We start from the raw sequence: 13,516 nt of genomic DNA on the forward strand, positions 1-13,516 counted from the left end.
TAGCTTATTTTTTCCTCACACCCCTTAAGTTTGAATAATCAGAAATGACTTTGCATGATTAAAAATTTTGAAACAATTTCAGAACTTAATACTTTTAATGTTTGTTCTCAGGTACAAACAATTATCCAGGAGCACGCCAAACGGGGAGAAGTCATCTTACTGGTTTACAGAGGAGGTAAATAATTCACAATCATTTGATATTCAGTGATTTTTTTTTTAATAAGGTTGAGCTCTCCTGCAACCCTGACTTGCATAAGAACTAGAACCAAAAAACTGCTTTGCCAGCTTAGTAATGTGCGCACATAATGTGCATGTTCGTTGCAGTAGAATAAAAGATGGGAACTTTTTAAAGTTCCACCTTTGCATCTGACCAACCAATTAAAATGTTTGTTGGTTTTGTGGAATTCAGATTGAGCAGCTGTTGTTCTGATGTTTACTTTGCAATCTGCTCCATCAGCGGTTCTCAGCCTCTCCCTCCTGACATTCCTCTGTAGCTCTGTCAGGTCTCAAGAACGTTCATTTTTACCACCTGGCATGTTCAAAAGTTTTACTTTAACTCACCATTTATGATTTATAGTTATAAGACAGTTGTCTTATTACTATAAATTCCACTTGTCCTGTTAATATCTGCTTTAACCATTTATGCATTCACTTTTTCCGTCCATTTTTACTGCTTACCCAAATTTTCTGTTCAGACCTGCAGGTAGACTCGGTTCTTTAGATTAGATAATTTCCCCACATTAGTTGTTTCATTCTTTTTTAATACCCCTGCATACTGTTGAAATGAAATAACTCAACTGTACCAGTGGAATAGTTGGGAATAATTGCCTCTCTACTGGCAAATTAGCTGCCTATTTGCTAACAGACATGATTAACATGAATGACACGATCATTTGTCAGGAACAAGCTTATTTTGAAGTCATACTGACGAGGAAATTATTTGGTGATTAATGTGTAGATTTTCCTTTATTCCTTAAAATGCCTACTCAGCAGCGATGCTACTCTGTAACATTTGCTGCATCACATTGAGCATAACGGTGGTGTTTCAGTGCACTTTGCTGGACAAACTATCCTCTAGGGCTATTTAAATTTTTTAAAAAGCCCCTTTTTTGTTATATGTGGTGTCTCCAGTAATTAATAAAATAAGAAGCTCTACTTTTTAGTGAGTCGTTAACAAAATGTATTCTCTTTGTTTTTATTTGTTTCGGTTTTATTCTCTCACTCTCCTTATCAGGAGTCTATCATTCAGCTGTCTCCCCTGGAACTATCCGGAGACTCCCTCCACCTCTGCTCCGTCCCCCTCCTCCACCTGACAATTCCTCTGTGCTCCCAGAAGCACTGCAAGTGCCCCGGACCTCTGTCGGCACACCTCCCTCTCCAGCACGTTCCTCGCTAATCCAGAGCACGAGTTTCTTGGAGTCCATTCCAGTAACCCTCACTATGGAGCCCAAAGACTGGATTAACACGGGCCTGGAGGATGAAGCTGCCGGCGTTCCAGTGCTGGAGAAGCAGAGCGGTGAAAGAACTCGGCGGCATCGAGGAATTGAAGTGGAGCTGAGGAGAAAGCCAGGAGAAGGCTTTGGCTTTGTGATTGCCTCACAGGACGTGGAGAATGGGAAAGGTAAGATTCAACTTGTGACTTATCATGACACTTTCATCAGGTTAAATCTTTTAGAGATAGTAAAGCTTTTAACTTGTTTTGATGAGCGACACAGTATTTTTTTAAATCCAAAGAAACAGAATTGGATGGACATTATGCAACATTAGTTGAACTTTTCTGGCTGGGTAAAGCGATTTGGTGAGATGCCCACTAAAACGGGTCTCATTTGGACGCCCTTGTGGACAGGAAGACCATTAGGTAATTACAGATTAAAAAGTGGTCACCGTGGCCACATGCCACTGAATGAGTCATGATGCACAATGAACCTTTCTCTTTTAAAGGCTTCCAGGTTGGTTTTATTTGGGTTGTAAAGAAAACTGGTTTTGACCTCCTCTATTTTCAAGTGACTGCTTCATCATGAAGTGCACTTTTGGCTTGGAAGCAGGAAGTTGCTTACCATTTGTCAGGTGCACAGCTGTGCTTTAGATTCATTCACTGATTTGTTTTTTTTTTTTTAATGTTTAAATGTTTATCTAGGGTTCTGGGCTAGCAACTCATTATTCCCGTTGCAGGACCACCCTAAGGCATAGCCTAATTTATCCTATCTTTCATACTATTTGACAAAATGAACTCAATATTTTTATTTTTTTATTTTGTGAGAGTTGAAACAAGTAATTGAAACATTTAAGATTATATACAATCTACTATCCCATCTCACACTGGACTCCTTGGACAGGTTGGAAAATGCATGTCCTGTTTATTTATTTATTTAAATTGGAAACTATCTTGTATAGATTGGTAGGCATAAACCCCCTCAGCCAGTCAACAAAAATTTTAAAAATATAGACAACCATACAGCTAACTCACAAAAGCCTGTTGTACAGGCCTGAACATAACCACTGTGTGGTAACAAACAGCAAGGAAGGTGATAAGTGGACAGCATCAGCATACTAGTCAAGTTTCTTTTAAGTGTACTTTATTTCTGGCATCTCCATTCTACCATAAAACAACCATCCTGGTAGGCAAAAATCCCACTTGCTGTATACAGGACTTTACACACACCTGAACCTCATTAGTCTCTACCATTGAGGAAAAAAATAGGTCAGACCGAACAATACGAGTCTAAACAAAGAACAGGAATAAGATTACGCATGAAACTGACAAACTCATTTACTCTGCTAAATGGTTTGAAAAGTAAAACACTGCATACAGTACAACTCAAAAGGCTACTTTAAAGAAAATAAACAATGCTATACAAAATGAAAAACCCTTCACTTGGTTACACCCAGTGATCCAATCCATGACCTCGTGACCCTATATAAACAGGAAGTACTGGGGTGGCCCTTCCCACACACATGGTAAGTATAACCAAAGCAACATAAAAAAAAACATCATTTACCAGACATTTGCCTGTGAACAGGAGAAAATTCAAATGACCTGATGGTTAATAGTATTTGCTTTAAAAAAACATGGATGCATGCATGGATGTGATGGATGTAACTACTGCTACCACAAACAAACCCGGGATAGTATGTTAAGCAAAGTTACACTAGCAATGTCTAAATTAAAGCATTATGGTTGACTGTAAAATAACAAGGAATAAATTATCAATGTGGTTAAGGGACAAGTGGTAAATGAGTTCATGCCTGACCACTTTGTCACAGGGAAATGTAATTTTAGAAAAGAAATGGTCGTGTAGTTTACATAATGTCATACAGCAAAGCAAGCGAGTGAAACAGGTTGCACAGAAAAATGTAATAATTTCATGTCCATTTTGAGGACAAACTATACTTTTACAAAACAGAGATTGCATTCTTGCAGATGAAATTGTTTAAGTTGTTAAGCTGGCATATCACAGCTAGAGCTGCATGGGCCAAAATTAATTGAGTCTAACCTGGTTTGCCAGCCACAGATTTTTTCTACAGGCCTCGAGTTTGACACATGTGCTGTTAGCTGACCGTGCAAACCACCAGCATACAGTGCATTTTATATTGTTAATGGATCGGATCCTTTTATCCTCTAAAAAATACTGTAAGTTCAAACTGCTTGAACTGCTTTGCTAAAAGATCACAAAGTTTATGTGGCAGCCCCATCTTTCATTCATTTCCAAAAATGATTTAAGAATAGATTTTTTTTTTTTTAATTTTTACGTCTGCAATCTTTTGAATTGAATATTCAAGCTTGAATTAAGAAAAGTAGTCTCGTATCTTTGATCTTACGGGACAATGCTGCATCGTTTCAGTTCTGTCTGGGAAGTGAACACATCCTGCCCCTTATTAGCTTTTAGTGTATTGCTTATGAATAGCAGGTTAGCCGCAGCATCCCAGTGATGTATTACCCTCTCACCTTTACATGTCTTGCATTAGCTGCTCTGTTCCACTTTGATGCAGTTCAATTTGCTTTATGGCCCAAGCGAGCACACATTTGTGTTTTCATGGTGAGATTAAGGTTGTAGGTGCACCTGTCCCTGCAGTACAAAGTCTGTCCACTCTTGTAAGCCTCCATCTCCATCATGTCCTCATTCTCCCCTTCATTTCACCCTTGTCATGCCACTCCTGTCTCTCTTTTCCTCTTTTTTTTTTTCTTAATAATTTTCTATTCCCATCTCTGGCTTTCTCTTCCTCTCTCACTCTCACTCATAAGCTCCTGCCCACTCTCCCTCTCTCTCTCACACCCCTTTTGCTCTGCAGTAAAAGCGTCCAGTCGGGTTTTTCAAAAGATTAAAACTCTCTCTCCGTCTCTCTGTATCTATCGCTCCGTACCTCCCGCTCTCTCCATCACTCTACAAATGCTACACTGAATGTTTCCCTCGCCGAGGAGCAACAGAAGCGACAGCAAACCTGTGTTTTCGCTCCTGTCGACCGCTGCATGTGAATCTGCTTGACACAGATTTTTTTTTTTTTTTTTTTTATCCTTTTGTTTGTTTTCCTGTGCATGCGAATCAGAGAGCCATGCTGGAGAGACTACAGTCTGCTTTGAGAACTGTGAAGGAGTCCAAACGTAATTATTTGCTCCACTTCTTCTTGTGTGTTTGGCAGAAATGAGGTTGGTCTTGGTTTGGTGCAGTGTTTCACATTCAGCTTTGTAGGTGAGGTAGTAGTGTTAAATACTGCGTTCTGTTCTCTAAAGTTTGCTCAGCCAGATGTGTTGACGGTGTGAAAGTTCGAACCACATGCTCACACGTTCGAGGTGTCAGATGCTTGATCAAAAGGATGCTGCAAGAGATGCGTTGTATGGTTGATTTTGCAGTTATGATGATACAGCCTTTGTGATTGAAGCAACAGCTGATGAAAGGAAATCTTGTTGTTATTTTAAGCCCAGTCAGGTGTAAAACGGCACAAGACATAATGAGCATTTGTGGGAAAAGGCGATTAGTCCCAGCTCTAATGGTAGTTCGATTGTAGCGGTGATGTTCAGCATTAACTAACTGGCAGAGACACTACCATGTGAGTGATCCTGCTGAAAGCCAGCACTCCTCTCTCCCCCCGGTGTACAACATGTAGTATACATCCGCAGGCTGCTGTAGCGATGTCCACGCTCGCCGCCTCATCTGGGGTCCAGAGAGGGTTTTTTACGGAAGAGGGGGGCTGCTCGACTCCTGAGCGGTAATCAGTGCAGCACGTCAGAGGTTGGCTGGCTGCTGGGCATACCGCAGTGGGATTACTGTGGACAGGAGAACATGGAGAGCCAGAGGAAAAGACACTACGATATAATGCAGTCCGTTCAGATGCATGTGTGTGTAGCTTGTGTGTCTGTTTGTGCATTTGTGGCTGAGTGCATCTGTCCTCATCTTTTTGCATGTGAGTCACTGTGTGTCTGTGTGTGTGTGTGTGAGATTCTTAACATGTGTCTGTGCATTTCTACAATGCTGCCGTGTGCGTGTGAGCATCGCTGTTGCATGTGTATTCATGTGTTTAGCCACTGTTGATGTATTATGCATGATAAGAAGACTATTTGCAAAGCTGCCTTGGCTTTGATTTGACCTGATTGCTGTTTCCGCCTGGGTCACCCAGATTAGGCCCAGATTGGACTCGTGTCTCTGGGCTCTGATTTATAGGCTGAACCTTGTAACTGAATCATGATTCCAATGTGACATGCTCCTCATCTCATACGACATACTCCTACCCCCAAGAATACAATTTTAATCTGTTAACGAAGCATTTCATTTTGCTCTTTAAATCACTCTAAACATGCTATTTCGGTACCAGAGGGACATGGGCAGAATTGAGCGTCATGTACCTCAGCTGAATAACAGTTTCAAAATGTTTATGCTGCCTGATGGGTTACATAAGGCCACTGGCAAGACTCTAGAAGGGGCAGCTGCCACTAAAGCTCCGCATTCCCTCAAAGTGGGGTCAGGGAAAGCCTAATAGGGAGTTTATTAAAACACAAAAAGAGAAATAAGAGATACAGCAGACAGAAACAGCTGTCCAGCTAAAAATATTTAAGCTTTTTAGTTGGTGCAGGAGATTAAAGGAAGCAAATTTATTGTTAGGCTGCTGAATATTTTTCTCATCAGCCTCAGATTCTGACCATTTTAGCTTAATTGCACGTGATCTCTTCATACAGACAATAAGACAAATGGAGTTCATTATACATGAAGCTAACGGTCCGGTCCTCGCCTTCCACAACACACTTGTGTATTATCTGTAACCTCAGTTTCACACTGTGTCTTATAGCTGATGAGGGTGAGAAGAGTCGTTTTCCCACATCGAGGAGAAAAATATTCGATGGTGCTTGCACGAAAAATAAAAGTACTGCTGTGTGTGTTATCTAAGCCGGTGGCATACTAATGCACACAAGCTACAGTTTGAGGGGGATCTTAGATGTGCTGAGCATAAGAATCACTGGTGCTGGGTAAACAGATATCTAAAGATCTAAAGTTTGTTGTTATGTGCGGTTTGACAGATTAGGGTTGGAAAAAAGTATTGCCGGAAAGATTGCGTTCCATGACAGTTTATTCTTGAGGGGGAAGATGCATTGTTGGACAGCTGAAAAACTGTTTGCGGCGTGTCAGTGGTTAGAGAGGTAGGTTGATAGATGGGAATATGAGGGAGAAGAGGAGAGTGTTTCAAGGAGATAGTGGGGAAAGGAGCGACTAGGTAGGCTCCTTTGAGGAAGTAATTCATAAAATAGCCTGTCAAGAATGATCCAAAGCTAAATTATAGCTTGTTTTAGGATTTCTGGCACATGCGCTGATGAGCTAAAGCTTCCTGTTTTTATAATTATCTACTTATGACTCCACTTATTACTCTCAGCCTTCAGTTAAGAGGAAACTTTTTAGGCCTGATGGAATCTCGTGTTCCAGCCTCATCTACTTTAATGCGCTAATAACTGTTTTATTCTGTCCTATTTCAGCTGCTTCTCTTCTGCCCCACCGGTTTGTGACGGTCCGTCGTGGCAGTCCTGCGGCAAAGAGCGGTCAGATCCGGCCCGGGGATCGTTTAGAGGCTGTAGAGGGACGCTCGGTGGTGACTCTGCCTCATCGGGAGCTCGCTCAGATACTTCGCCGGGCAGGAAATACTCTACGTCTTACCATTGTCCCGCGTTCCAGCACCTGTAGGCATTCACATAAGCATCCAAACATACACATGTGCCACAGTGCAAAGCTTGGCTTTTATTTCACAATCAGACCTTAATCACTATCATTTGCAGACTCTGCAAACCTTCCAGAAACTGCTGACTATGACTCTGGTCACAGAAACCGAAAGGGACAGAGGTCACGTCCAAAGGTGAGGGAAGCACATTCAATCACGTGTACCTAACAGGCACTGAAATTCCTACATGGATTGTGGCTGTTATTAACTGCCAGTGTATAATATTAACCTAAACTTCTTTATCTGTGTGTCCCAGCGGGACTCCAGGTATTACAGTGTGGATCTGGATCGCGGCCCCTCAGGATTCGGCTTCAGCCTCCGAGGAGGAAGTGAGTACAACATGGGCCTCTACGTTCTGGGACTGATGGAGGGAGGGCCTGCATCACGGAGCCAAAAAATGCAGGTGAGTCTGTTTCCTATGTGCATTTCAGCTTGTTTACACAATATATAATGAATGCATTGAAGTTCTTTGAGTTTTGCTTTTATTTTTTTCAGCAAAATCTACAGAGTTGTGTAGTCGGGGTTGTGGTTTAATAATCCACGTCGAAACACTCTTCCCTGACCTCAAGGTCAAGGAAAAATGTGAAGGGGAATTCACATTTTTCATATTTTTCCTAAGTGAGAAATTAGTAAAAGACAACCATAGTGCTTAAAGAATCAGTTTTTACTTATAAAAGGCTGCTAAATTAGCCCAAACTGAACATTGTTGATTTGAGTCTCCTATGTTGAAAAAGAGCCACGTTTTTCCTCACCCTTCTCTGTGTCATGTCTGACGCACTACATGGCAAAAGCAGTGTAAACATGTGTATTTTTCTTCCTCTACTCCCCCACAGTTTTGTTGGAGTCTCTGTCCTCATACCGCACATAACGAAAATGGTCTCTGTGGTCTTCTCTGGCTACTAAACAATAAAACACCTTCTTGCATATTTCCATTGATGGCTATGGTATCTTTTTGAAACCTCTGAAAAACATCCAACAAAATGTTCAAATCTAGTCCCTTCCCTTCCTCCAAGGGTGGTGCCAGTTCAACTTTGCCATTCTCTCAAACACTGAGCAACAACAGGTATCTGTGCTCACAGTCATTTCTCTTTTCTTCACTGTCAAAAGCAATATGCTTCCTGAAAAGAATTACACAGATGTTTGCTAAATCCAATTTGGGGCTACACTGGGTGGCATCAAATACTGAAGAGCTAATAGAAGCCTTTCAGATGCTAAAATCCAACTTGAACTCCCAGCCCTGGGTCCAGAACCACAGAGGCTCAATTAGGCTCTGCTTTGAGCTATTCTCAAACTAGAGGAAGCTCTGCAATGCTTCAGCCAGGCTGATTCATGTCAGCATCATTAAGGAAAATTCTCACAGTGCAAAATGCAGAGGCTGGAAATGTTTCAAACAGATGTCAACCACAACTGAGCTCTCGCAAGAAAGTTGTGATTATTCCATCTGTGTAACATGTCTTTAAAGAGTTCAGACATCTCGAGGAGGGAAAGATGTTTAACAAGCAAAGCCTGTTCAAGAAGCAAAATCCTTCGCATTTCGTGTATCGTTTGCAGACCTCTCAAGTGAACATACTCTGATCGTCCCACACATCACAATGCCACACTGCTTGTGAGATTCTATTATGACAAAGTATCTCAGTAAGGAGGCAGCAGTCCAAGCAGCTGGATGCTGGGTTTTTGGCAGAAATGTCCTCTGTTATTCGCAAGTCTGTTATTTGTCGCAAGTTACGTGGGAGAAGACTAGAGGATGGCATCAATGTGTTTAAATCCTGGACAATTATTAATGTACATGTTCTCCGAGAGGTGGGAGTGCTGACAGCAAGCATTGGACAGTACTCGTTACCTGGATGTCAACCAGAGCTGTGCACATCGAGCTGATTGAATTAATCAGCTCAGCGGTCATCAAAACGCTGTCACGCAACGACCAACATTTTTGCAAAGTGAAGGTGAAGATTATAAAGAAAAGAACTTTCAGGTTATTTTTTTTATTTAATTGTAGGACAGAATTATCTGTTTTTCTTTCAGAAAGGATGATCCAGTGTATCCTGTGCTAGAAGATGAAATAAATTAAGCAACTTTGCTTTGCTAGTACAGCAGCCATTCCCAAGTAAACATTGCAAAGACTGTGGCCAATTTCCAGATCTGCAAACCTGTAATCAAACCTGTAATAACACAAGCCTGCGATGAAAGATTTTCTCACTCAGTCTTGTTGAGATTTATTCTCCATTGACAGTCAATTTTGTAAACTGTAATTCTGTACATTCGAAAATTGAAAAATGAAGGTTCTTTGTTTGTTTTTAAAATTTTGAGCTACTTATTGTGTTTCCATAGTGTAGTAACTCTCAGATTCGCCTAAAAATGTGAAAAGCTCTCCTGGTTCAAAAGCTCAGGGAGGCTTGTGGTGTAAAATCTGTAAAAGGTAAATATGTGGCAAAACTAAAGAGAGAAGAGAAGCAGCCAAAAGTACCTGCCTGCCTGCCACTCCTATTCATAACAGCCTCACAGATACTTCCAGCCCATATCACTCAGAACCAGTTAAACTATTATTCCTACTACATACTTCTAAATAGAAACCATATAAAACATGTGCGTGTAATCTTTTCTGTTAGCTAAAATGTGTTTGGATGATATTTCCTGAAAAGTCTGAAGGGGAAGCCTTGACATTAAAGTCTATATGACTAAAAGAGTTTGCATGTTCTCCCCATGTCTGGGTGGGTTCTCTCTGGATACTCTGGCTTCTTCCCGCAGTCCAAAGACATGCAGTGTGTACCCCACCTCTCATCCTATGGTAGGTGGGTTAGGCTCCATCCCCCCGGCGACTGTAATGAGGATAAGTGGAAAAGAATGGATGGATGACTTTTAAGTATTTATCAATGGAATTACGAAATTATTATATGAGAAACATTTAACATTAACATTTAATAGTTGCAAATAAAGGCTAAAAATTTCAGACTCTGGTGATTAAAATGATTGAGCTCCAGTTTGTAAAGCGGTGAAATGATGTGTGTGGCTACAGGTGAGCGATCAGCTTGTGGAGATAAACGGGAACAGTACAGCCGGGATGACCCACAGCCAGGCTGTCGAGCAGATCCGCAGAGGAGGCCACCGCATCCACCTGGTCCTCAAGAGAGGAAATGGCTATGTGCCTGATTATGGTAAGGCAGCTGGGAACATTTTAATTTTAAGAGTGGCAATACATGATAGCAAAAGAGAAATTTGAGAGTGAAACATGGGCAACCTCATAGCTTTTGCATGTTATATGTCTGCTATGGGTGTGTTTCCTGTTTTTCTATGGGACTGATTCTAACTAAAATGCTCTCTACTTTTTTAACATTTTCTCTTCTGGTGTTTCCCACCTTTTAACCCATCACATCTGTGTTTCATTTGACCTTGTTTGCTTTTAACACTCCCACACCACATTTCTCATTTGTCTGTGTTGGTTTTTCTTCCAAACACTGCTCTTCTTTCTGCTCCACTCCTTTGTTTCCTTTCCATGCCCTTTCTCTCTCTTTCTCTCAGTGGAGCTCTCCAGCTTGTCTCTATGCATGACCAACTCCAAGCTAGGCGAGCCTTGCTTCTATGTCATTGGACGGACAGAGAATACGCGGTTGGTAATGGTTCCTGTTAGTTCTCCCATTTTCTGTCTCTCTACATCTCTCTACCAAACCAGCATCGCTGTCTTCATTAAGTAAACGACAGTACTTGGACTTGATTAGCAATTAACATTGTAGCAGAGTACAACATTATGCTTTATGTCTCTCAAACCTATGCTGAAGCAGTAATTGGACAGCTTGTAATCTGTCCATACACTGAACAGTTAAACAAAGAAAATGACCTGATTGCATAACCATAGTGTGTTGTATTGCTAATGAAAGTTTCACTAAAATAGAAAAGCAGCTGTTATTACACAAGCTGACCTAAGGCACCTTTCTGGATTTCAGAAGTCTTTAATAACAGATTACATAATTCTCTTTACCATAGATGCTGTCATTCCTCTTTAACTGCCTGCTCAGTCTATATCTTTTGTCTCTGCCCACCACCCTAACCCTACACAATGTCTGTCCAGGCCATGAGCACCAAATCACCTCCTCCCCCCTCCTGCATCACCCCAAGAAGCAGGGTTTGGCTGCAGTAAACTCCACCGGACGGAGGGGGCGCAGTTCACAAGAGAAGAGGAGAAGCAGGTCAAGGGGAGGCGAGAGGGATAAAGGGACGGGAAGGAGAAGTAGAAGGAGAAGAAGACATGTCTCAGGTGAAGGACAACGCTTGCGTTTACAAAGCCCCATGTCTGATCAGACAGAGAGGTTGAGGAGAGCCAGGGACAGGAGGAGGAGAGAAAAAGCTTCTCAGAGTTTACCTAGAGATGCCCTAAGGAACTATGATGATAGTGACACGGAAACGAGGGCAGAGAGGGGAAGGAAAAGAGGAAAAGGCAGGAGCAGAGAGAGGAAAAGCAGGAGCGAAGAGAGGGAGAGGATGTTAGAGAGAGAAGAGTTTATGAATCGGGACAAGCTGATGAGGGTGGGAGAAAGGAGGAAGGAGGTGGTGGAAACGTTTGAAAGTGAGAGCGAAGACGGTGACAGGGAAGTCATTTTACCAATTCCAAGTCTTACCCAAAGGCTTCCCAGGCCCAAAGAAATCTGGGAGGAGGAGAGCGATGACGACTGGGGTATGGCAGCAGAGTACAGAGAACTGAGGAAAGAAGAGAAGCCAGAGACTGAGTGGGAGAGGTCCTGGGGTGATGACAGCAGAAAAAGTAAAGACACGGGGCTGAATCGGTGTGAAAAAGAGGACAATGATGAACAGAGCAGCAGCGTCAAGCGGCCTTTACGAAGCGTGGGTGTGATTGATCCGGAGTCACAGAGAAAGCCCTTCTCCTTCCTCGCTTCCACACTGTCCATAGATCAGTTGGGGGATGATGAGTCAGACTCTGAAGGCAGCCACTCTGACGGAAGTGTGTCCGCTGCCAGTATCTCAACTCTTTCTTTGGTCACAACACAGCCAGGTCCTTGGTTCATGCCCAGCCAGCAGAGACTGACTCAGGTCATGAAGGAGAACAGGCAGGCGGACAGGGTGTGGGGGAAGAAGAAATGATTTCTCTTGACTTTTAACAGGAAACTGAGCAACCATTGTAACAGATTCTGTCAGATTCACACTGTTAGACCTCTACTTGTTTTCTGCAGCTACCCCCACTACCAACTTTTTTTCCTCTGAGTCACTTTGATATTTAAAGTAGTATGAAGTCATATTCTTTGTGCCTTTTTACAGCTGGTCTCTGGCTGTTAATATTTTAACTTGTAAATGACACCAACAAAACAAGATTATCCCTCTCCCAACAGTGTCATTGTCTTTTTTTTCCCTCCCCTTCGGCACTGTTGCCCTACTTAAGTTGCACTTTCGTCTTTTCTCACCTACCAGTGATTCGCACTACATTAGCAGTGTCCTCTCTCAAAGGGACAGTTCACCCTAAAATCAATTTTGGTATTTATTTCCTCCGGTTTGTAGTGCTTTTTGTCCATCTAGATTATTTTAGTGATATCTATTTCTGGTTGGTCTTCTTTCAAATGTATATATAGAACTAAATGGCACTCGTGTTTTTGAAAAACTCAGCAGCAGGGTCTCTTTTGAGAAATCGATACCCAGCTACTAAGAAAGAAAATGTTGGTGTAAGCAGTTTTCATGTAGGAAATGTTTTCTTTCTACAGTGCTGCACTAACCAACCATATCACTGTGTAGAAGGAGCGAGCATCTACCTGTAACAAGAAGCTTGTCCATGTGACAGAGTGCAAATGTTAAATTGTATCCCCCTTCACTTGAGTTTTAGTGTTAGGTAGCTACATTTTTCTTTTGCATGGTAGATGTAGTTCAGTAGAAGAAAAGTAGTTTCAAATTCTTGAATAATCAGGCTTAAAAACCTCTTAGTATCATTTTATTCCAACAAAGCACTACGCTGTTAGATTGCAGGATTACTTGTGGTTCTTCTAAAAGTAGAATGGGAGGCACTTTTTCACTTCTTTCCACCATCACCAGCTGCTTGCTCATAGAGGATCACCAGATTTCTTTCTTAGTACTGTGAGCATCTCAGCTTACAGCGCCTTGAGGCATTTGTTGTTATGGATTCTGGAAACAGACACTGCTGCTGATTTATCAGCATAAATAGCACTGCAGGCCAGAGGAAAAACAATACATTTGATATTCAGTCAAGCTGTCCCTTTAAGTATCCCCTACTGTTTAAACACAACATAGAAATTCACTTATACCTCATGAAGATATTGAGCAATAATAATGCAATCAGTAATCCATATCCACTGCGCCGCATCTA

The 13,516-nt window shown here is 41.8% G+C and overlaps 1 protein-coding gene across 3 annotated transcripts in view; it reads left to right on the forward strand.

Annotated features, from left to right (window-relative positions):
• The window catches only part of magixb (MAGI family member, X-linked b), a 49,747-nt gene extending 37,217 nt beyond the window's left edge, over window positions 1–12,530 (forward strand). For 2 of the 3 annotated variants that reach the window (XM_080294618.1, XM_080294617.1), the window contains exons 11-17: window positions 112–175; window positions 1,235–1,621; window positions 6,959–7,159; window positions 7,256–7,332; window positions 7,454–7,600; window positions 10,211–10,349; window positions 11,261–12,530. In XM_080294618.1, coding sequence (XP_080150744.1) covers window positions 112–175; window positions 1,235–1,621; window positions 6,959–7,159; window positions 7,256–7,332; window positions 7,454–7,600; window positions 10,211–10,349; window positions 11,261–12,288 — 2,043 coding nt within the window. In that variant the 3' untranslated portion in view covers window positions 12,289–12,530. Of the gene's footprint in view, window positions 1–111; window positions 176–1,234; window positions 1,622–6,958; window positions 7,160–7,255; window positions 7,333–7,453; window positions 7,601–10,210; window positions 10,350–10,713; window positions 10,818–11,260 lie in introns of all 3 variants that reach the window. The other variant, XM_080294619.1, reaches the window with a different exon arrangement.
• The last annotated feature ends 986 nt before the right edge of the window (window positions 12,531–13,516 follow it).

Source organism: Astatotilapia calliptera, chromosome 20 (assembly GCF_964374335.1).
Source record: "Astatotilapia calliptera chromosome 20, fAstCal68.1, whole genome shotgun sequence".
Taxonomy (NCBI): Eukaryota; Metazoa; Chordata; class Actinopteri; order Cichliformes; family Cichlidae; genus Astatotilapia; species Astatotilapia calliptera.